General features: G+C 39.2%; 1 protein-coding gene across 1 annotated transcript in view; it reads left to right on the forward strand.

Annotated features, from left to right (window-relative positions):
* Positions 1 to 23573, forward strand: part of SLCO5A1 (solute carrier organic anion transporter family member 5A1) — a 65993-nt gene that overhangs the window by 20857 nt on the left and 21563 nt on the right. The window contains exons 3-4 of the mRNA XM_042835424.1: positions 9738 to 9870; positions 15624 to 15850. Of these exons, the coding sequence (XP_042691358.1) occupies positions 9738 to 9870; positions 15624 to 15850 (360 nt within the window). The remainder of the gene's footprint in view (positions 1 to 9737; positions 9871 to 15623; positions 15851 to 23573) is intronic.

A 23573-nucleotide genomic window follows, 5' to 3' on the forward strand; every position in this document is an offset into this window, starting at 1 on the left:
CTGAATGATATATTTGTGTCTGCTCACTCTGCCTGAACGCGAAGTAAAACTGTGACAAGTGCAAGTATTCTGAAATACTCCTCTGAGGTTCTAGTGATGTGGTGGCTGTGCACCCAAGTTTTCTTGCTGCAATTTGAAGATCACGTAATTTGGAAATACTTCAATCTCTTACATTTACTTATTGGTGACGTACATGGTAAAGTCTGCTTGCAGAGGTCAAATTTCAGCCCTCAAAGTTTGTTCTTTTACAGTTATGATAATCCAAAGAAGAGGAGGTGAGATGCAAATGAACAAACCAGCCTCTCTCCACTTCAGTTAGAAGTGTTGTTAAAGAAGGAAACTTTGTTTGAAGAAAGTGGGATCAGCAGAGTCCATAAGCGTGTACTTAAAGTTACTCTTGGGAATAGTCCTCAATGAAAATTAAGTGTATGTGCATGCATACTCAGCTGCCAAACAATTAAAAAAAACAAAGCCAAGCAATTAAAAGGCAGAGATGAGATATTCCCACTTGATGTGGCTTAACGGAAACTATAACTATTAGTCAAGGAGCAGCTCCAGTATCTCTTAAAGGCAGCTGACAGCTTCAGCGTCGTTCCTGTTATTAGGAATGTAGCTGAGTAATATGGCAGACGCTCCTGCCTGCCTCATGAGAGTAGCCCACTAATTTACAGAATCCTGCTTGAGTGAATAATGCTTTTACTAGCTTTCAGTATTTGAATGAATGAGAAATAAGGCAAATTATTTAAGAAGTTATTACTTGGATTTTGGAGATCAGAGTTTTAAAATGATTTACAGCAGTAGGTTGGTTAGAATTTAGGCTAATAACTAAATATATGGTAGATCATTTTCTGTATGGAAATGTATGTTACTTTTATGACATTTCTTTGAAGGTAATTTTGGGATGCTGAGAGGTCCAGAATTTGGAAGGGACTTAAGGGCACTCAGTAGGTATATGCAGAGCGGTTCATATCTTTGCCTAGTTTCACTGGTTAAAAATATTCAAAGAAGAAAACATCTCAAGTAATGTGCTTTTTTGAAATGTTGGAGTCTGGGAGCTCAAAGGTGGTGGTCATCTTGGGAGTCATTATCTTATGTTTATGACTCAGCATACTGACAGAGACTTGAAAAATTTGAAGGTGAGATGTGGAGGTTTCTGGTAACTGATTTCCATGAGAAAAACAGCTAAGAGCAAAGTTTTACATTTTGGTTCATCTTTTGAAATTCTGGTTGCATCCAGCACAAGTAGTCTGTGTATTTGTCTGAGAGCTAAATTTCAATAAAAGTGCATTTCCACATCAATATTTCCTACACATGGAAAGATACCTCAGAAGTTTAAGGAAGACCGTTTTGATTTTTTTCTTATTTATGCATTCAAGTAGTTGTTGACACTTCTGTTTTTTAAAAACATTTCTTTAGGGAACATAAAGCGCCTAATACCTCTTAATCTGTGGAAAGAATGTCAGAGCATCTTTGTTTTCAATCTTGGTTCTGATCATGCAAGTAGAGACAAGCTCATCTTTGGTCACGCAAACCGTGTACATCTGTGGGGCTTTCCATATGCTTAGAATCAGAGATAGCAGTGTGTGCTTTTGTAGTGCTGTCAACTGAAAAATTCTTCCCTTAAAATTTGTTTAAAATCTGATAATGCTTGCTATGGTTAATTATCTGATCCAAGATTTTTCTTGTGCATGATGTCTAAATTTGGTTAACCACATTGATTTTGAAACTGCACATGAAATTTCAGCTGTTTCCACTAAGCTCTTGCAGCAGATTTATCTTTTCAATGTTTACTTAATAACACAAGTTGTGCTTGGTAATGTACCAGCAAATGTTTGCTTATAAGTGAATATAAAGACAGAAAAGTCAGATTTTGCAGAAAAAAAGAAAAGGTGTAGTATTTGTGTTTCTAAATGAAACAGAGTTATCTCAAAGAACGGGAGTCTGCGGCTGGCTCTTGAAGTTTTACTTAATAGAATTTCGAAGTCATTAGAAATAAGGAATTAAAGAACACATTTTAAGCACTGGAGTAGTTTTTGGTGGGGCAATCTTTTCTCAAGCCAGGCTTCTTTACTGCTGAAATAGCATGGCACAAATACAAGCCTTTATTCTTTGGTATTTTCAGTTTTTTAAAATTTTGCATTGGATGCACATAACCAGTAGTGTAATCTAGTGAATGATGTGCTCTGTAGCACAGTGTGTGACATGGAGCAGTGCTGCAGGGCTGGCATGTGTGAGAGGTACACACAGGGAGAGGCAGCTGATATTTGTGTGTTTAGATTGGGCTTATCTCGCTGTTTTTTTTATGACACTGGATTTGGACCCCGTGAAAATGACTGTACTCTTAGAATACAAAGCATAAACAGTATAGAAGTAAGAGCTTTATATGCTTCGTAATGATGCTGTGTTGATACAAGTGATATGTTAGTAACAAATACATGAGAGACAAGTATTAGTTTAAGGCTTTTCATCTGACATTGGCAAGTCATTGGGTGTATTAATATTTCATTTAACTTTCAGATTTTTTTAATGAAGTTGTAAGCTGGTCCATTCTTTTAATTTTCTGTGGTAGGTAAAATAGTGCCCTGGCAATGCTGCTCTAAAAAGGGGTTTCTCCGATCTGTTGCATCTGCTTGCAAAAATGTTAGCAAACATTTTCTATACAAAGATCAAGTCAAGCTAGTGGAACAGCTTTCTTGCTCTGTTTATTATTTTGTGGAACCCTGGATCTGATAGACTTAAAGTTGTGGTAACGCTAATACGTTTTGAAAGGAAATGATTTAAAGATTTGAACTTTACTTTGTTAGCTGATACACAACAATGCTTTGAGCATTGTTTTTTTCCTGAGCAGACAACCACATGAAAGAAAAAATCCTAAAGCATGTATAGGTAGGATTGGCTGTGTTTTCATGAAGAAAAGAAGGAAGTGAACTGTGTGATTTCCTGACTTCAAGGCTTTTGTGAAGCATTCTTGGGTTCTGCTTGTATGTACTCTGTTTTCTTTCTTCAGGCTCAAAAGAGTGGTTAAAAATTATGTTTTTGGGGTAACTTGTCTGTTCTACAATCACCCATAGTGGAAATAAATGTGCATTTTGACTGTGAGTGGTGTTTCTTTGGAAGCTTTCCACTTGTTCCTTGCTACTTCATTGCTGCTACTGGGACAAAAGAGATGGAGTAGTGCTGGGCTGAGGTTTGGATGTATTCTCCAACCTGGCCTCTGTCTGCCAGCATTGTGCTGGGGCTGAATTAGGACCTGCTCCCTACTGTGAAGGAATATCCTGCTGTTTATTTCTTCAGTGACAGCACAGCTCTTGTAGGAAACACGCTGGCAGTAGGAATGGAGAGGATGCTATTGTACCATGACACTGCTTCTTTTGCTTATACAATCATAGAATCCTTAAGGTTGGAAAAGACCACTAAGATAATCTAGTCTAACTGTCAGCCCTTCCCCAATGTGCCCACTAACCATGTTCCTCAGTGCCACATCTACACATTTCTTGAACACCTCAGGGGAGTGACTTCACTTCCCTGGGCAGCCTGTTCCAGTGCCTCACCACTTGTTCTGAGGAATTTTTCCTAATGTCCCATCTGAACCTTGCCTGGCACAACTTAAAGCCATTACCAAAACCCCAGACTGGAACAGATATCCCCTTGTAGTTCTAAGATGCGGAACTACATACATGTAAATATTTAGCCCTCTAAATCTCCCAACATACAGATAATTCAGTCATATAAAGTTATCTTGTCATTTCTATTAAAGCTCATTCCTCTGCCTGTAAACAGGTAACCTATAAACATGGGCCTTTACTTAAGAGTGGAATTTGTGAGTGTTTTCTTTTTGAGTCATTTTTATTCTTCCCTTGCTGTTCTTTCAGGATGAATGCTGCTCAGCATGCAGAACACAGTTATTGCTTTGGGGAAGTAAATTGTACTCCTGGCCTTTCCACTCCGATACATAACTGTAGGTGATTCATTTTATCCTTTGTATCTCTGTTTTCCAATCTACAGCTTCGTTTTATGGTGGCAGTTAATCTATCGGAGTAAAAATTTGAAATCTACAGATAAAAAAAAGATTATATCTGTATCTCACTAAAAAAGTATCCTGCAAAATTGCATTACTGTCCTGACAGGAAAAAAAAAAATACACATATGAAAAAAAAAAAAAGCAAGCAAAAAACATCCCTCCAGAATGAGCACTGTATATTTTGCAGGATTTTGTGAATTCTAAACTTTAATTGAAAGTAGAATAAAGATCAAATTCTGCTTGCCTTACACATGTATGAAGTGGATGGTTGTACTGTGGTGATGTGCTGCCAAGGCTGGAACAGTGGGGTCTTTCAGAAATGTTCCTCTCCATCCGGTGCTAAACTTTGTGTGGTGATGTGTGTGCACAGTGCACGCAGTGCAGGGGACTGAGCAATATATTACTTTGTTTTTACTTCTTAAACCAAAGTAACTTGTCTAGAACCCAGGAGCCAGATGGCCTGGTGTAGACCACTAATGTGGACTTTCTGTTCATTTAGGCAGAACATGGTGCTTGCTGCTTTTATTGGTGCTAACAATTACTAACATGGAAAGGCAAAGTTGAAGGGGAATGCATTTTATGATGCCGCAGGGATACGTATCCTCATACTCAGAATGCATAGAGGCTGGTTGTCATTTGATGCCATTTTAGGAGAGGAAAGGGACTTTCCAAGTACTTTTATGACCTTTACTTACATATGTTTTTATTGTGTGAGTAGATTGAAAAAGTACCTTTAGTAACTATGTTGTTTTATGCATTTATTGTAAGAACAGGGATTTTTAGACCCATAGAGGATTGAGTCCATCTTACTGTAATCACAGTGGCTTTGCTACAATAGGGTCTCTGTAGATTCTTCTTCTCTGGAAGAAGAAAGTCCTATGATCAGAAGCAGTAAATATTTTTGTTTTGTCAGAATGGAAATATTAATTGGAACATGTCCTAGGATAAACTTTTCAATGGATAAAAATGATATTTCTTAATTCTCTTTTATTTTGTAGGTAAATTCCGTGTGTAATTCAAAACTGTTGCTTTGACTCCCTTCTTCTCTCATCTAGAGTCTTAGCTGTGATGGATGTTTGGCTAAGCTAGCCATAGCCAGCTGTAAGTGGAAACTGTACACCCAGACTGAGTGGTACGGTGTTGTACAAAAACAAAAAGAAAAAAAGTCAAAGGAATTGAAGTATCCGTGGCTGGGTATCATAGGAGCAAATAAGCATTTAAGTGAATTTGAACTAGGAGTTAGAACTATGTTCTGAAATACCAGGTTTAAGAGGGCTGGGAAAATCTTTCCCTGATCAGACTGAAGAGGAGCTTAACCCAAAGAATGAGGTATGATTGCTGATGTGATCTCCTCCCCAGGACGTTGAGTCTTTGAGAGAAAAAGGAGACTTAAAAAAACATGCAAGATCTTTGCCTTTGAAATGATGTTTCTAAATACAGTGTTATTTCAGCAGACTAACCAGTGCTTTGGTTTGAGGACAAAAGATCCTACATGACTACATGACAAAGCAGCAAGCTTTGACAAACTTCTGAGAAAAAAAAAACCTTCTTCAAGGTCCAGGTGTAGGTGATTGCATTGAATGTCACGTGTATTTCTCAAGTGGCCATATTTCAGCTAAGGATGACAATAACAATGCACCTACCGGTGCATTGTCACCCACCTTCCCTGAGAAGCATGCTTAGAGACTTGCCAACACTGAGTGTGGAGATGGCTAATACAGTAACTCTGAAAGGTACAATTCTTCACTTTAGTGAAAATCAACCACTAGAGAACTAGATGGCCCTTGTAGTCCAAACATCTGTATTAGCAATAATGTTCCCATTTTATTTTCTTAAGATTACTTGCTCTTTGGAACGGAACTATAGCATGTAACATATACATGATTTCTGTTTTATCATGTGGAAATATTACTGCTACTTTATAGCATAGTTCTTTTCTGACTTAGAAGATTTGAAGATAGTTTGCAAATATAGGAACCTGTGAAGGTTGTAAGTCAGGCACATCCAAGGTTTCCTTACATGCAATTAATGTCGTGCAGACTGGCTCAGCACCACGTGTTCCCTTGTTAAAATTTTCTTTTTACTTCTGTTAAAATTAAAGAGCTGGGCAGGGTGCTGAGAAGGTGTTCCTACATCACTGCAGTGTTTTAGATCCTTTCCATCCAAAACCTCGAGATGAAAATGGAAAAAAATATGGAACAGTTGTCTGCAGAACTTTTTGTGTTTGTGAGCAGAGTTCAGTTTTGATGATGCCCTGGCTGAATCTATTTCCAGTTTAGTTTCCTTTCTGTATCATCTGGTAATATTGGTGGCCTGTTTGGGAATCAATATTCTCAGGGTTTAGGGTGCATTTTCATGCAGTCTGTGACCAGAGTTTCAAGGCCCCAGAGCAGTCTGCTAGGCTGACTCCTGGAAACATAGAGCCATTAAGGTTGGTAAGGACAACTAAGATCATATAGTCAAACCATCAACCCATGCCCACCATGCCACCAAACCACATTCCTCAGTGCTATGTCTACCTATTTCTTGTACAACTCCTGGAATGGTTATTCCACAGCCTCCCTGGGCAGCCTGTTCCAATGTCTCCCCACTCTTTCTGAGAAGAAATTTTTCCTAATATACAACCTGAACCTCCCCTGGCTCAACTTAAGGCCATACCTTGGAGATAGCTTCATTTTCACAGCAAGGTTTAGCAGTTTCATGCAGATTTTGTCAAGTACCTCATTTTGAAATATCAAAATACTTTTCTTGCCACACTCCATCTTTAGTTCTATTTAGAAATCAGGATCAATTTACTACACCTGGTATCTGGTCTTTGATTGTGACCATTACTGAATAATGAAGAAGTTGTTGCAGTGTGCTAAACTAGTTCCCCAGTAATGGAACTCGTGAGCTTACGGTTTCCTTTATGCCCGGAACCAGATGTGGGATATCCCTGTTTTCTGAAATATTCAGAATTTTGCATGTTATCTGTAAGCTGTATTTAAAAACAAACAAAAAAAAACCCCAAACAACCCAAAACCTGAGCAGCAAACAGCAATTAGAAAAAAACTTATGAAATAGTCGGCAGCATCACCTCCTCTAATGGAACGCAGTGTTCATTTATTTTTATCTTTAGTGCACAGAATTTCTGCTTATAAGAACAGCCTCTGAGGTTACCAGGTGTAACATAGCACAAGTGCTGAGTGGTGCTGCTGAGCCCAAGCAGCTGCTGCATTTTCCCTGTTTCAGTGGTGGACTTGAAGTTGAATAGATGCAGTGTAAGTATTTTTTCTGAATGCTGAAATGAATGGATTAGGTCACTCTTTTACTCCCTTTGTGTTTTCTCTCTGTAAACTTCTTAGAGACCTGAGTTTACTGCACTTCTTTGAATCTATTTTCTAAGAAAGTATTCATTGAACATAATTTATTACGATAGGTGTTTTTTTTTTCCCTCTCCTTATGATGTGAATTATACAAGTGACAGTTACTGTGCAGTTTAACCACTTACTAGTGGTAAGTAGTGGTGTTATAATGTGTCGTGGAGCATTTTACACATGCAAAGAATTGTTTGCAATCAAGGCAGAAGGGAACATGGCTGGAATAAATTTAAGTAGTGAACACAGTTCTGGAAACCATTAGGTAAAAGGGACCTTAGAGAAATCTAATTATTTCAAATTACAGCTTCGTAAAAATTGAAAATGTGATTTAGAAGGAGCAACTTAAAAGTAATAAATAAATTTATAGTCTGAAAAATACTTTTTATGCAGGCAGTTTACCTTTTGTGGTAGCTTCTGCAACTTTTTTTCTGCAGAATAGGTCCTTGATAAACAGCCCCTTTTTACTCTTGAGATTATTCTCATCTTTCTCTTCTTTTAAAACACAACATGAAAATGTATGAGGTATTTTGTCTAATCAGGTAGATTTCATGATTTCATTTATTTTGTCTTTGAGATATAATTTGCTGTAAGTGCTGTCACAGAAAGGTGGCTTTCTACAGCTCTATTAAGCTCCCTCAGTGGCTGCAGCCCCAGGACTGTGCTTGTCCGATTGAAGGTGGGACCAAACAGGATGGGGTCTACCAGGGAGGCTGACTGCTCCACTGAAACCATGCGGAGGTGGAGATTCCAGAGCCAGGATGATCTTTTTAGATGATTAGATTACCAGGTCTCTTCTGATGTGCTATGTAGTGAGTCTGCAGCACTTGTGTTGCTGTGCTGCTGGAGCTTGGGGTTTTTGTGGTACCAGACAGGCAAAGATTGTTCCTTATAATCTATTGGGTCTTTCATGCTTTCATGCATGGGATAGAAACATTCTAAAAGGGATGGGTGCTGCAGCATGCATTAAGGAGAGAAATAGATCATAGAATCACAGAATTTTCCAAAGGGACCCATAGGGAGCACCAAGTCCAACTCCTGACTCCACACAGGACCACTCTGTGATGACAGATGGAGAACAGGAGAAAGATCTTTGAAAAATACCTAAGGTCATGGTTAGGGTTGTGATAACTGACCTTGGCTTAGTTCAAAAGTTGACTCGGGTTTTGCAGAAGCAGGAAAGGAAGGAAGCAAAATTGATGGACTTAAAGGGCAAGACAATTGACGGACTTCAAATTATCCTCTATTAAAAAAATGGAAAAGGGGTTCTAAATTTCAGTGCTTGGTTCTTGTCAGCAAATAATAGATGTTCTGTTGTCTCACGGTTCTGTCTGCACTGAGAGATGCAGAAGGGTTTCCTGGTTCTCAGACCCAGTTGGGGTTCAGCCCAACACCAAGATGAAGCATGTTTGTAGTCTATTCCTGCCTCAGTCTCATCCTTGTTCCTGACTGCACAGGCATGCAGGCAAACAGAAGCTGTGATGCTTTCTCAGAAATGCCCTGTTGTGGGTTTTTGAAGGATGAGGACTGGAGGCTCTCTGCAAAGAGTATCTTGTAGAAGGCATAGCAGATAGGAGCCCACTCTGTTATTTCAAGTGAAAAAGATTTTGCGTTCATCCAGCACTGAGGTGGTGAAGGTGTTGTAAAATAAGCATCTGCATTGTTGCATGTGAGAATTTCTTTTTCATTTAACCAGGTTTTTAAATTAGGAAGTTTCTTTAATAATAACGTTAGAATTTCAAATCTCCTGAACAAGGAAGGAGTCCTGTGGAAATATGGCATATGTGGTCTGTTGCTGTTACTGTGTACAACAGGGCCAAGTTGGTGGCTGCATGAATAAAAATGTCATTCTGTCACTCTCCAAAAATTGGAATATTTGATGTCTAAACATTGGTTCTTTTAAATCCAGTATTAGTCTGATAGTAACTGTATTGGAATTTTGTACTTTGTGCTTTGCTGCCTTGTATAAGTTTTACCCATTGCTTTTTTGTTTGCTTACTGTTGATTATATTTTATGTTTCAAATTCTGTTTTTATTCAAAGAAAATGTTACAAATGTTAAAAGATATTGTCAAAATCATAGATGCTTCCCATCTAAAATACCAAAATAGTGTACTTTTCCATCTGTAATTTGACTGAAAATGTGCACAAACAGTAATTTTCTTATTAATACTTTGTTTTATGCAAAGCCCTTGAAGATTTTTCTGTTTGTTTTTGTTGTTGTTTCTTTCAAGGAAATTCTGGGTACAAAATTTTCTGCTTGATGAGACATCTTTTACTTTTGGATCCCTAATTTACATGCAAATGAGTAACAAAGTGTTCTTTTTACTGATTTACAACTTGGATCTTTTATTTCCTCAGCCATCATGTATGTCATGGGAGCACTCGGTCCTGCAGCTGGCTACTTACTGGGAGGACTTCTCATTGGTTTCTATGTTGATCCTAGGACAACTGTTTATATTGACCAGAATGATCCCCGATTCATTGGAAACTGGTAAGGGTCAAGCATTTTTCAGGGCTACTCTTGCCAACAGGGAATTGAGGTAGGGTGGGCAACTGTATCCCTTGAGGGCTTATTTAGGTCTACGGAAGGAGGTCAAGGAAGAAGAGATTTGTATTGGTTATTGCATGGTAGGTCTTGACAGAGAGGAAATGCTTGCCACAAAAACATCTGTGCAACATTTAATGGAAAAAAATCTCCTGTTTTGGCTGTGTCAGGAGCTGCTCTGACTGACATGGTGGGTACTGACTGACAGCGCTCAGCACAGAAATAGCAGGACAGGATACTGCTATGTTTGGGAGACCTTTGAGATCACTGCTGCCTAGGGTTGAGTCCTTCTCAGTAGAGGGCTGGATACATCGCCTCTGGCTTTCCAGCATGTCTTTGATAGGGTTTTTCTGATTCTTGACCCTGGTATGGTATAGAGTACAGTTTCATATCTGGTGCACTGGATAAGTGCTTGTCACGATGACATTTCACTCAGACCATATCTGCTTCTGTTTAACCTACAGTGATCAATCTTCACAGTTTGATGTGAAAAATTCATTCTTTGGAGTGTTCCTAGACTTTTGAAGGTTTATCACTGCTTTATTTGCCATGCTTAGCACAAGAGCATTGATGCACGAGATTGTTTGGATGAATTTTCAGTGAGTGACAGAGAAACCTGAGTGCTTGGTTAACCTGACCCTGGGCTTAGTGGCTCTGTGCTCTCATTTATATCTCATAGAAAAGATCTGTGATGTGAATGTACTGCAGTGTTAAAGAAGCACTCTGGCTAATTTTGAATAAAAGATTTTAAACCAGAGCAAAAAATTATACATTTTTATTAAAATTCTTATGCTTCACATGTGTTTAAGGATATCAGGTAGCTACTTTCAAGCCATTTACACCAATCTCTTCTGCTTCAGATGGACTGCCACTGTTGTTGGTTTACAGCTGGGTTTGGCTACATTTATAAGAGATATTAGCCAGAAAAATGCCTGTCCTTCCTCATGGATTACAAGTTCAGCTCCCCTGTCTCAGAAGAGTGACTACCAGAGATGGGTCCCAGATATCCTACAAGAGTGGTTGTAGCCACTGAGCAGGAGTGGTGAGGGGTCATCTCATACAACCTGGCCTGTGCTTAGGCTTTGAGAACATCTACTGTGCCGGATCTTGCAAGTGAAACAGAGTCCTGTTTGCACATTTGGAGGATGTTATGTTAAACCACTAAATGGATTTCATGTATCTCCAAGGCTTAATATCACTTGGTCAGGTATCTTGGTAATTTCAGTTTAGCAGAGGAGTGCCTGTAGAAGTGATACAAATAGGACTGAAGGAAAGGCAGAAAATCACAGATCACAGAATCACAGAATCACAGAATCACCCGGGTTGGAAGGGACCTCAAGGATCATGTAGTTCCAACCCCCCTGCCTAGCAGGGCCACCAAACACACACATTCAGATCAGGTTGCCCAGGACCCCGTCCAACCTGGCCTTAAACACATCCAAGGACGGGGCATCCACAACCTCCCTGGGCAGCCCGTTCCAGGGCCTAACCACTCTCCTTGTATAGAACTTCCCCCTAACATCCAACCTAAATCTTCCCTCCTTCAACTTGGATCCATTTCCCCTAGTCCTGCTGTTGTCAGCCCTTTTGAAGAGTTACTCCCCTCCTGGGTGTAGGTTCCCTTCAGGTATTGATAGGCTGCAATGAGGTCACCCCGCAGCCTTCTCTTCTCCAGGCTGAACAAGCCCAACTCCCTCAGCCTGTCCTCATAGGGGAGGTGCTCCAGCCCCCTGATCATCTTAGTCGCCCTCCTCTGGACCCTTTCCAAAATCTCAATGTCTTTCTTGTACTGAGGGCTCCACACCTGGACACAGTACTCCAGATGGGGCCTCACAAGAGCCGAGTAGAGAGGGACGATCACCTCCCTGTCCCTGCTGACCACCCCTCTCCTGATGGAGCCCAGGATCCCATTTGCCTTTCGAGCTGCCAGAGCGCACTGCTGGCTCATGTTCAGTCTCTCGTCCATCAGGACCCCCAGGTCCTTCTCTGCCGAGCTGCTCTCAAGGACCGCTCCTCCCAGCCTGTACGGGTGCCTGGGGTTCTTCCGGCCCAAATGCAAAACCTTGCACTTTGCCGTGTTGAACCTCATTAGGTTCACCCGAGCCCAACCCTCCAGCCTGTCGAGGTCCCTCTGAATGGCATCCCTTCCTTCCACCGTATCAACCGCACCACTCAGCTTGGTGTCGTCAGCAAACTTGCTGAGGGTGCACTCAATTCCCTCATCGATGTCATTAATAAAGATGTTAAAGAGCACCGGTCCCAAGACAGACCCTTGGGGGACACCACTTGTTACCGGCCTCCACCTGGACATAGAGCCATTGACCACCACCCTCTGTCTGCGGCCTTTCAACCAGTTTCTTACCCATCGGGTCGTCCACCCATCAAATCCACTTCCCTCCAATTTGGAGATGAGGATGTGGTGGGGGACCATGTCAAAGGCCTTGCTCAGGTCCAGGTAAATGACATCAGTCGCCTTCCCTTCGTCCACCAATGCCGTCACTCCATCATAGAAGGCCACAAGATTAGTTAGGCATGACCTTCCTTTGGTGAAGCCGTGCTGGCTGTCTCGGATCACATGCTCATTCTTTATGTGATCGAGCATGTTGTCCAGGAGGATCCGTTCCATGATCTTCCCAGGCACGGAGGTGAGACTCACCGGCCTGTAGTTCCCCGGGTCCTCCCTGCTCCCCTTCTTGTATATGGGAGTGACGTGACCCTTCCTCCAGTCATCCGGGACCTCACCTGACAGCCACGACTTCTCAAATATGATGGAGAGCGGCTCGGCAACCACCTCAACTGCCATAGTTGTCGTGTTCTGTCCAGCTCAGAAAAGTCGCTCGAAGTTTCCTTTTTCCCTCATGCTTGTTAAATCTGTGGATTGAAGAGTGTTCCAGTATTATTCTTTTGGTTTTGGCTCTCTATATTTTTTCTCTTAACTTTCTTAAGATTGTTGCCTGCTGTCACATCTCTCATAATTAAGTTTCATGATCTGTGGTGGCTTCTAGTGATAGTTCAGTGATTTCAGAGCATCTGTGCTGCTTTTTTTTTTTCTTTTTTTTTTTTTTTGAAAGCTTTTTCTATTATAACTGTGACTCTAATGGTGTGCCTGCTGGTCCTTTGTCCCTTGCTACTCAGTGATTGCCTGGTTGCAGAGTGCTCTGGAAGTGTTGATTTTCATTCCATTGAAATTTATTTTCTGGGACTGTGACATTTTCTCCTTGCAGGGAAATGCTGCGTAGCCAAGTTTGTTTTTATGTATGCAATCTAAAAATTTGAAATGTAAGAGTAGTCTAGTGCTGACTTCAGAGAGCTGAAGTGCTTTTCAAAAGTAGGGTGCAGTTGAGATAAGTTAATGGCCATTCATATTTGAGATTTCTCAGCCATGTCTTCTTTGAAGTGAATTAATGTCTTTGATTTTCATCTTTTCTTTATTACAGCTGCAAGGTTTCTCACTCTACTTATCACAGGGACCAGTGGAAAAATTCCACTATTAAAGCAGGTTATCATTACAGACAAGATAGTAAGTAAAGCAGCTGTGATATATGGCAATAAGAATTGCTCTGAGGTCTATTTTTTTTTTTTACTTAAGCTGTTCCTTTCTAAGAAGTATTTTGCATGTATTCTGGATGGGCAACTTTATCTCATGTCAGACCTGATTAAGTAACTGCTGCTTTTGGGGTTATTTCTGATCTGTTTCTTCCTTGTTTTGCACAGTTTGGATTTACACACCTGGGTTTTTGTAGGTGCTCTGGACTAAATTATAGGCCAGCTGTCTTTGTCATCGTATCAAATATTGAAAACTGCTTTTTATTCAAGTGTGGTAACTGTGGACATCTGTTAGAAATCATTTGTCATGTTGTTGTCTTTAAAAATTGCTAATGTGCTATATAGGGATCTCGTTAGTTGTGGAGTAGCCCTTGGCGGTCTGTCAAGTGCTTTGAATCAACTTTTCTTTTGCTGACACTTTTCTGTTTGCCTAGTTCTGAATCTGTTTAATACTTGGAACTTCTCACATTGTCTTTCATCATCATTCCACGCAAGAAGTTTAAAGGAATTCCTTCAGCACTGTCTGGTCCTCCCCAAGTTTTAATTGCTTTTATCTGAGGTCTTTGGATTTCTGCAGATGCCTTTGAGGTATTCCACTGCATATTTTCTTTGACTTTAGAACACAGGAAATCAAGGGCTTTTTAATTAACCTGTAGATCCTACTCTGACCTCTCATTTTCTATCGTAGGTGTCTATTATTTTTTATATATTCTTTTGTCTGTTTTCCAGTTCTTTGATACTTCTCCAGGAAGATGTGAAATGTAGACAGTGCACATAATTACATACAGTGCTGCATTTGTGACATCTCCAGCACTTGGTATGCTTCCATACAGATCCCTTTGGATTTCAATTTTATCTCACGATACATCACAAGGCCTTGTCTCCTTTGCTGTTTCCCACTGAGTGGCTTCAGATTTCTGCATATTATTGCCACAGATTGTTTCTTTGATCAATGCAGCTTCTGCCTTTGAGATCCTGAAAGGGGTGTTACTGCATTTTTATACAGTCTACCAATTTATTCCCCACCTGATAGTGCTGATTGATCCTCCTGAAAGTGTGGTTTCTAGCCTATGTATTCTATTAGCTAAAATGAGTCAATAGAAGATTTTCTGTTTATGTAATATCAAAACAAGTGAAAACTTTCAGTAACTTAGATTTGCCTCAGAATAGCTCCTTGCATAATCTTTCTAACAAAAATGGTGTTACATGTGAAAGTTTGTTTGGTGTTTAACTTTGCATAACCATTATATATGCATATGAATTGACCTTTATTTAATGGTACAGTTTGTAATATCTCTGCATTGCGAAAGTGTTGCCAAACATTTCTGTTTATTGTGCAAGTAATCCTGTCTATCTTGGACTTCTAAATGTTTAAAATTTGCACAAATATTTAATTATTAGCTTCCTGGAGTAGCTTCCTTTTTTAAGTGTAAAAGATGTGCAAAAACATAAGATTTCACCTATGCACTGTGATATGAAATCAGAGAGCTTCAGACTTTTGTTGTTGAGTTTGGATATTGGAGTAATGTGGCTGAATTCAATGAATGTTCTAGGTACTAGTGCAGAGTAGAATAGTGTCTAATGAAAATCGCACTTTCAATACATTGGAAGAATTCAAGGGTGACTTCTGAGGAGCTTTTCGTTGGAAAGAGAGAGAGCTGAACAGTCAGTGCAGTGAAAAGTAGGCACTGGAAAGCAGAACAGATTTAGCTTTGATATGTCAATTTGGACATTATATCATGGTTAATGCCAAAGATAAATTTTTTTGTTCTCCAGAGGAATGCTGTATTGCTTTACTGCAAATTATCTAAGAAAGGCAAAGTAAAAGTGAACATCTCCTTCTCTGGATTTAGTACTGAATAATTATCAGAAGTAGAAATATACAGGAATTCGAAGCTGACCCTATTTCATAAACCACTTGGTGGTTGCTAGATAAATACCTTTATCCGTAGAAAAGCCAACAGAAAAGTCTTCTAATTAAGTGCTTTAACACAGTGAAGGATCCTCTCCACTCCATTAATTTACTCTAATTTCAGTGTTGTGTATTTTGCAAAGATGTCCTTCTTGCTAGTACAGTCTGTAATAATCACTTTGGTATATTTATTTCATGTAATGTATTGCCTTTCATTTCTGTTCCTATCTTCTGGCATTAGGTGGAGTGGATTTCTTCTTTGTGCCATTGCAATGCTCCTTGTGATATTTCCAATGTTTACCTTTCCAAAAAAGCTTCCTCCTCGACATAAAAAAAAGAAAAAGAAAAAGAAAATGAACTCTGATGATGTTTCAAGTGATGATGAAGTCATGAAAGAGAAAACAAATAGCAAAATACAAGCAGACAGTGCAGTTCCTGCTTCTATGGGATTTGGAAAGAATGTTAAAGGTGAGGTTGTTTTTAAGTTTTAAATGCTTTACATTTTGTGTACAGGTTCATCTTCTAGGGTTGTATGAAGTGTATTTGGAGGCAGAATTTTTACCTGTTGTATTTAATGCTATGTTTTGCTACTGATGGTCTTTTAAAGTTGTGAAGTGCAGTTGTGAGGGAAGAAATACACTATTGAAGTGTTTACATGCACTAGTGACAAATAGGTGCTCTGTTTGCTGTAGTTATATGATTTTCCTGTTTGTCATATAACTGTATGGCCTCCATTACCAGGCATTTTTGTATACCTTGCTGTATGCTACTGTCATACTTGCGTAAGCTATTCTTCATACAAGAAAGGCTCTTCTGAAAAAGAAGCAAAACAAGTAAAAAGAACTCTAGTAAGTGAGTTAAATTACCTTCATGTATTTAAGCAAGTTAACTGGAACAGATTATTTTATTTCTCATGCATTTCCCCGCTGTTGTGTGTTGCAGGCTATTTATTTTTTGATGGCTAGGATGAATTAAATCTGTGCTAATTCTGAAATGACACGAGTTGAAAGGGTTGACAAGTAACGTGATTTTTACTTTATTCAAAGTGTAAAACCTTAACGTGAAATTTGACAGCCAGTAATAATGATTGATAAAATGCCATAGGAAGAAATGCACTGTATTAAAAATGAATCGGTACAAAGCAAATAAATTAGAAATTTAGAGTGTCATCTTGAATAGTACAGGACAAGAATAAATGAACCTTCATGCCACTGTATTAACAATGTTGTTTTGCCCACCTTTGCTTTCATTATATGAATGCTGGCTGTGCCATCTTTATGACGTTCTAATGCAAATGGAACTAAGAGAAATCACAAAATTAATGTATCATTTGACATACGAAATCATTTGTATTCATTTTTATGCATATGTATCATTGTTGCACTAGGGTGGGACAGTTAGATATGTGGAGAAGGGCTGGGGGGTTCTGGTAGACAAAAAGCTTGATGTGAGCCAGCAATATGCACCTGCGCCCGTAAGGCCAACAGTATCCTGGGCTGCTTCAAAATAGAAGCAGCCAGCAGGGTGAGGGAAGTGATTGTCCCCCTCTATTCTGCCCTTGTGAGGCTCCATCTGGACTTGTATTGCATCTAAGCCTGGGATCCTGAGCTAATGGAACAGGTCCATAGGAAGTACAGATCAGAGGACTGGAGCATCTTTCCTATGAAGAAAAGTTGAGGGAGGTGGGCTTGTTCCTTCTGGAGAAGGTGCTGAGGGGACCTCACTGTGGCTTTCCAGCACTTGAGGAAAACTTATGAACAGTGATAGGACAAGGGGGAATAGTTTTAAACCAGAAGAGGAAAGATTTAGGTGTTATGAGAATATTCTTAGGGAGTGGTAAGGCACTGGAACAGACTACCCAGACAAGTTGTGAATGCTCCATCCCTGAAGGCGTTCAAGGCCGGGTTGGATGGGCCCCATCAAGTGGTTGGCAACTCTGCCCACAGCAGTGGAGTTGGAACTAGATGATCTTTAAGGTCCCTTCTAACCCAAACCATTTTGTGTTTCTATGACTGATAGATATTTCAATGGTGGGTTAATAATCACTCCTTATATTGAATGAACAAATCCTAGCAATACTCAAACTACTGTAATTCTATTGGTTGCTCACACGCATATTGGTTTCCTTTATGTTGCATTTATATATATACTCCCAGGGTAATTGAAGTTACTATTAGCTCCTATAGAAGTAAAAAAGAAACGAGTGTTGAGACTATAATTTACTTATATTGTTGTATTAACATACAAAACAAAATCTTTTTAAGGCACAGAGTGAGTAAAGTATATCTCCAGTATCAATTTCAGAACTACGTTCTCTGTTTGTCTCTTAGTGTAAGATACTGGTTCCTGGTCCAGTAATCTGCATAGAATGGCTCTAAAAGTGATAGAAATGTGAGAAAAGCATGTTATGTACTTCCTTCTTTAAAAATGGTATTCCCACATTATATACTAGTCCTTGTGTGTAATGTTTTCTCCTAAATCCATGAAGCTAGTTGTGTTTTTATTTTTTTTCCTTTTTTTTTTCCCTTTCTTTTTTTTCCCAATTCAATCTTAGAGGCTTTTGTATATCAAAAGCAGTTCTGGCTTTTGATGTTCAAGATTTTCTCACTAACCTAGGGAAGTGGGAAACATATCAGTCCCTGATGGGCTTCTTCCTAACAATTTCAGGTCACACAGCAGAGGGTCTGCTTTAGCCCATAGGTGTGCATGGAAAAGATACAGGCTGTCAGTCAAACCCTGCATCTGGATGAGTTTGCTGCTGTGGGTTCTCTATCTCTGAACGTAATTTCACCTTCCAGGTCATGTTGTATGTTCCTAAAGTGTGAATCAGCCTAACTGCGTACCATACCTTCTACTAACAGTGTCCTTGGTTACAATATTAATTATGCTACCAAATTAGAGCTCCTTTATGTACAAAACATTCCATTTTCTCTGAAGAAGAAACTTCAGAGTGTGGAACATTGAAAAACAGCATTGTATTCCACATGTCAGAAGGAGCCAAGTGAGTCAAGATAACACAGAGGAAAGTATTTTCCTATAAGCTGATAATAGCTTTTCCATTAGGTGTCATTTACCTTAGCAAAAAGAGTCTGTGGCAGGAGCGCGCTATCATTTAATTATTTTTCAAGTTTAAGTGGGCTTTATGGAATGACATCATGCCTCAAGCTTCTCAGTTGATGTAATTTCATTTATAATGGGAAGGAGAAATAATCACGTGTCGAAGTCATTTAGCATTGCTCCTTCTGAGATGCAGTGTTCAATTTATACTTCCCACTGAATTTCAGGGCTTTCTCTTTTTATAGAATGTTAGGCAAAAACTCCACTTAGGCAGTAGCCGGAACTCTGGTGATTTAGTAGGTCACATCTTCCATTCTGTACTAACAAATATCAGTGATGTCCTAGTCTGTCATGACAGAGGTCAGTGCCATTAACCTGTAAAATCTGTGCATCTTTGCTAGGACATCTCTCATGGAAGAAACTGTAATTGGATATTCTGATCGGACATTGTCTTAACTGGGAAGCTTTGTCCTGCTGTAATTTGTCCTAATTTCATGTAAATTAATTTGTTATGTGAATGAAAAGGAATTAATAAGTTGTGATAGGAGAGGGCTAGGGTTATTTTTCCTGAAGTGGATGCCAGGATAGACTGAAGATGTAGGACAGGATTGGTTCCTGTTGCAAGTGCCCTCCAACTTCAGTGACCTTGGCTTTATTTTGGTCCATAGACCTGGGATCAGATAAAAATCCACCTTTGATTTTCCCATGTTTCAAGACACAAGGAGCAGGAATTCAATCTTTTCTATTTATGTTACAAGTAAGCAATATGAAGGAGAGTGCTTCTGAGGCAAGTATCAAAAGCATTAAATAGGTTGTAAGAGAGGGTTTTGCTTACTGGGAGAAATTGAGGTAGTATGAATAATATGAGACAGAGAAGAGATATGATAAAGAAGCCATAATTCAATCCCATACATGCAGATTAATCATGAACTTAAGTAAACAGAAGCACTGTTTTCACTTATTACGTGGATACCCTTAGGGTTTTGTACCATGGAAACTCTCTGCAGTCCCTTTTACTTACCACTATAATGAAGCTTACTGTGCAATTGGGTAAAGGAGCAGTTTAAATAAAGCAAATGCGTATATTACTCATCTGAAATATTCTGTTCCAAACTAAGAGGCGTTACTTCCATACATTTTCTACTTTTTAAATTTTATTTTTAATTTTTCCTCCCAATAAGTAAACCCATGTTATCTGCAAGCCCAGCCCACGTGCAATTTCCCTGTCTGTCTTTTGTGTCTCCTAGCTGTTGTGCCATTCGCAGTCAGTCCCTACCAGGGCTTGAGACAGGATAATAATGCTTGTCAGGATATCACCAAAGGTAAAAGAAATTCCTGGGGATGTAAAGTATTCAAGTGCTCCCCTGAGGAAACCAGCTGAAGTTTCCCCAGTGCCCCAAGAGCAGTCAGAGAGAATCAGCACAAGAGGAGGGGATGCTGGGATGTGTGCCCAAGTGAGCCCTTTAAATGTCAGAGTTCAGGAGACCAAGGGCTGGGTTACCTGCCATGCCACTCACCTTAAGCACATCACTCCCCCTGCTGCTGGCTTGTGTCATCCTGGAGAACTCAAAAGTAGAAAATGTCACAGCCCTGCAGTGATGAGCAGCATTAGCCGGAGTTTGAGAAGCTGCTGGAAAGCAAAGAGTCGCATGTGATTGAAAGTGTTAATTTCCATTCTGTTAAACAAAACCATGGATATTTGTAGCACCAAGAGGATGGTGCTATAGAGCTGGATGTTTTATTCCCCCGGTTGTATTCACTCTACTACCTTTGGCTGGTAAAGGAACCAGGCTAAAATAAAATAAAATGAATTACAAAGGAGCTGAAGTTGGAATTAATGCTTTTCTTTAATTAGAATCCTGTTTCCATTCTTTCAGAGTTTTGTTTAGAGCAACATTTACAAATAATTCTATTGCTTCCAGATTTTTCATAGGCTTATCCATCAATCAAGTAGTGGTCCACCATTCCAGTGAAAGAAAATGGATACTGACTAGAGATAACATATTTTCAGAGAGCAGGAGGGGAAGAAAAGTGCTACTAGACTCTCAAATGAGTCCAGCAAGGCAGGTTCCAATTCATGTTTAGTTACATACTATGTTATTAAAAAAAAAAAAAAAGAAAAAAGAAAAAAAGAAAAATGTTAAGATTTGAATTATTGCACAGTAGAGTAAACGTATTTGCAGACATACTAAATGATTGTTTCAGTTTCAGGAATGTAATTGGCAGAGACTTATTTGTTCAAATGACAGAATGAGGTTTGTTTTTACTACACACTTGGAAAAATGAGAGATGGTTTTCGAAGGCCTCCTAAAAATCAGAACTTGACAGGTTTAAAAATGACCTTGAGATGAAAGAGTAGGCCTACAGCTAGTCACGCAAAAATAATGTGACATTGAAATGGTTTAAATGCATGATTGATTATATAGTACAAAGAGCCTTTAAAGATTTTATCTTTCTTGCTTCTTATTGGAATTAATGTGGTTGGAAGATGTGAGACTATTGTGCCTTTTTATCACAAGCTTTTAGATTCAGGAGTTCTGTTGCATAGGATTTTACTGTAATCGTAGGAGGAAAACAGAGAAAACTGAATTCCATGAAAGTATTTTTATTTGCCAGATTCTTCATGTGTAATAACTTCTCCTTATACGTTCAGGAATCGCAAAGAGCTCCAAGCCTGAGTTGCTGCAGGTGGTCTGTGTTAGTGCTGCATATTCTGTTTTATTTCCTGCCAGAAATTAAAATAATCAGAACTGTTCCCTGGAGAATCTTTCACGTGAGTTTAAGAGAACTTGTGCTTGTTCCAAGGCACTCTAATTTTTATCTATTTAGCAGTACAAATCCATCTTAAATGAACTAATTAGTTTTCAAATTAGAAATGACCTTTAGGCTAGGTGCTTAGTACCCTGAAAAATATAAGTAGGAGTTAACAGAAAGCACAGCTCTACATCAGAATGCCAGAGCAAAATGTTCATTAGCTCTGCAGTTGTTTACCTAATTATTTCTTTAGTATCTTTAGACTGAAAATTCTAAATCATACATTCTTGCAAAGTTCAATTTTTTTCAGAAAGAGCTAAACTTTAGCAAGTATTATGATCCTTTGAAATTACGGATTTAGAAAAAATCTTGGACTTTAAGTTCTGGGCTAAAGACTTTCCGTTTCTGCAAAGACCACTAAGTTCATCATCATAATTAAATGACATTTCTCTCTGTAGAGTCCAACCTTCTGAAAGTTGCTATTGTCTTTCTTCTGCATTTATCCAGCACAAGTGAACAGCTCTCTGCTATACAAAGCCTTTTATCAGACTTACTCAAAGCCACTCTTCCACCAACTGCTAAGCTAGGTCGTTATTATGAGGTTGAAACATGAAAGGCTATTTTCTTCCTGAATATTTTTGGGTTGTTTATAACAATTTTATGTTTATACATATATATCATACACCATCCTAATAGTCACAAAGTCCAGACATTGCAGTAGATGCCAGCATGGCTGAAACTAATGCCATTCGCTGTTAGTGAACAGGCACCTTCACTTTTGTAAAAAGTTTTCAGTAGTGTATCTTTTTTAAAATTTTATTTGCTACAACTTTGGCAGAGAAGGTAGAGCTGAAGAAACATCTGCTCTCTGTAACTACCTGATTGGAGGTTGTGGTGAGCTGCAGTCAGCCTCTTCTCTTGCGTAACTGGTGATAGCACTAGAGGGAATGGTTTCAAGCTGCACCAGGGGAGATTTAGGCTGGACGTTAGGAAATACTACTTTTCTGAAAGAATGGTCAGGCACTGGAATGGGCTGCCCAGGGAGGTGCTGGAGTCACCGACCCTGGAGGTGTTCAAGGAATGTTTGCATTTTGTGTTGAGGAACATGGTTTAGTGAGAACTATTGGTGATGGGTAGATGGTTGGACTGGATGATCTTGTAGGTCTTTTCCAACCTTGGTGATTCTGTGATTCTGTGAACAGAGATGTCTCATCTATTTTCTGCATCTGAAAATGGAAAATTTTATTCTTGCTCAGCCAGTGTTGACACACAAAGAAGCCGGTAGGGGCCAACATGGAGTCTTAGAAGATGTTTATTTGGTTTTCCTAAGCAAAGTTTTTACTCTTTTTGTTCTTCATTCCTCTTCATATGAGAGAAAAGACCTCGTAGATGAAGATGTGTTTGTTTACGGCTGGTATCCTGCATTTGTTAGCTCTGGCTCTGCTGTAATGAACTGCCTCACTTAGCTTGTGGTCTCACTGCCACCATTTCTGTCATCTCACAGTGAGAGCTGAGTGCTGCTGCCCATGTTTCAAAACACTCAGTAGCTCAGTTTTCAGCAAAATCAATCCTGGCACTCTCTTTTGTGATTCCTTTCATCCAGTGGCAACAACACAATTATAACTACTTGCTGCCGTTTCTTGGGAATGGCAATAAGTCCCGTGCCACGTCCCTAGGGAAATGTTGCAGCAGCTGTCCTGTGTCAGCCATTTTCTTAAACTGCATCATCTTGCCCCATGAGAGGCTTTGCAAAAGCATCTTGGCTCTTGTTTCTTTGGTTTCTTTTTGCATCTGTGCCCTCACTGGCTAATCCAACGCAATCCAACCCCAAAATAAAAGCAAAATCTGGTGAGATTTGATGACTAATGCTTTTTTACACCTTTGATGTTTTTTCTCTTTCATTTCCTCTTGAATAATGAGATTCATTTTGATCATTTGTATTTTGAATGTGTTATATCTAATAATAAATACTGATAAAGTTTCATTTTGTTCTTGCTACTCTCATGCAGTTTCAGCTGATGTACAGCTGTATCATAAGCTCCCATATATTCACAGTGATATTGTATTGCCACATACTTGTGTTTTCCCTTTTTTTTCTCTTTTATACTATTGTAAACGGTGCTATAATAATTTAAAAAAAAAAGCAGTAAGTGATCAAAAATGTTAAGATTCAAATATATGAGTGCTTCTTAATAAGATTTATTCATTACTTATTTCCACCAAATTTAGTATTTTTCTTCATAGAGGCAGCAAGAGAGCATTTGACTACATTAAAATGATAAACTCTGTTTGCACAATGAAATCAGTATAATTTTTGACAACTGGCATAAGCTAAGACTGGATGCAATCAGACAACCGCAGTGCTAATTTGCAGTCTAAC

Source organism: Centrocercus urophasianus, unplaced genomic scaffold, assembly GCF_019232065.1.
Source record: "Centrocercus urophasianus isolate 14NV4802_14NV808 unplaced genomic scaffold, USGS_Curo_1.0 seq_11, whole genome shotgun sequence".
Classification (NCBI taxonomy): domain Eukaryota; kingdom Metazoa; phylum Chordata; class Aves; order Galliformes; family Phasianidae; genus Centrocercus; species Centrocercus urophasianus.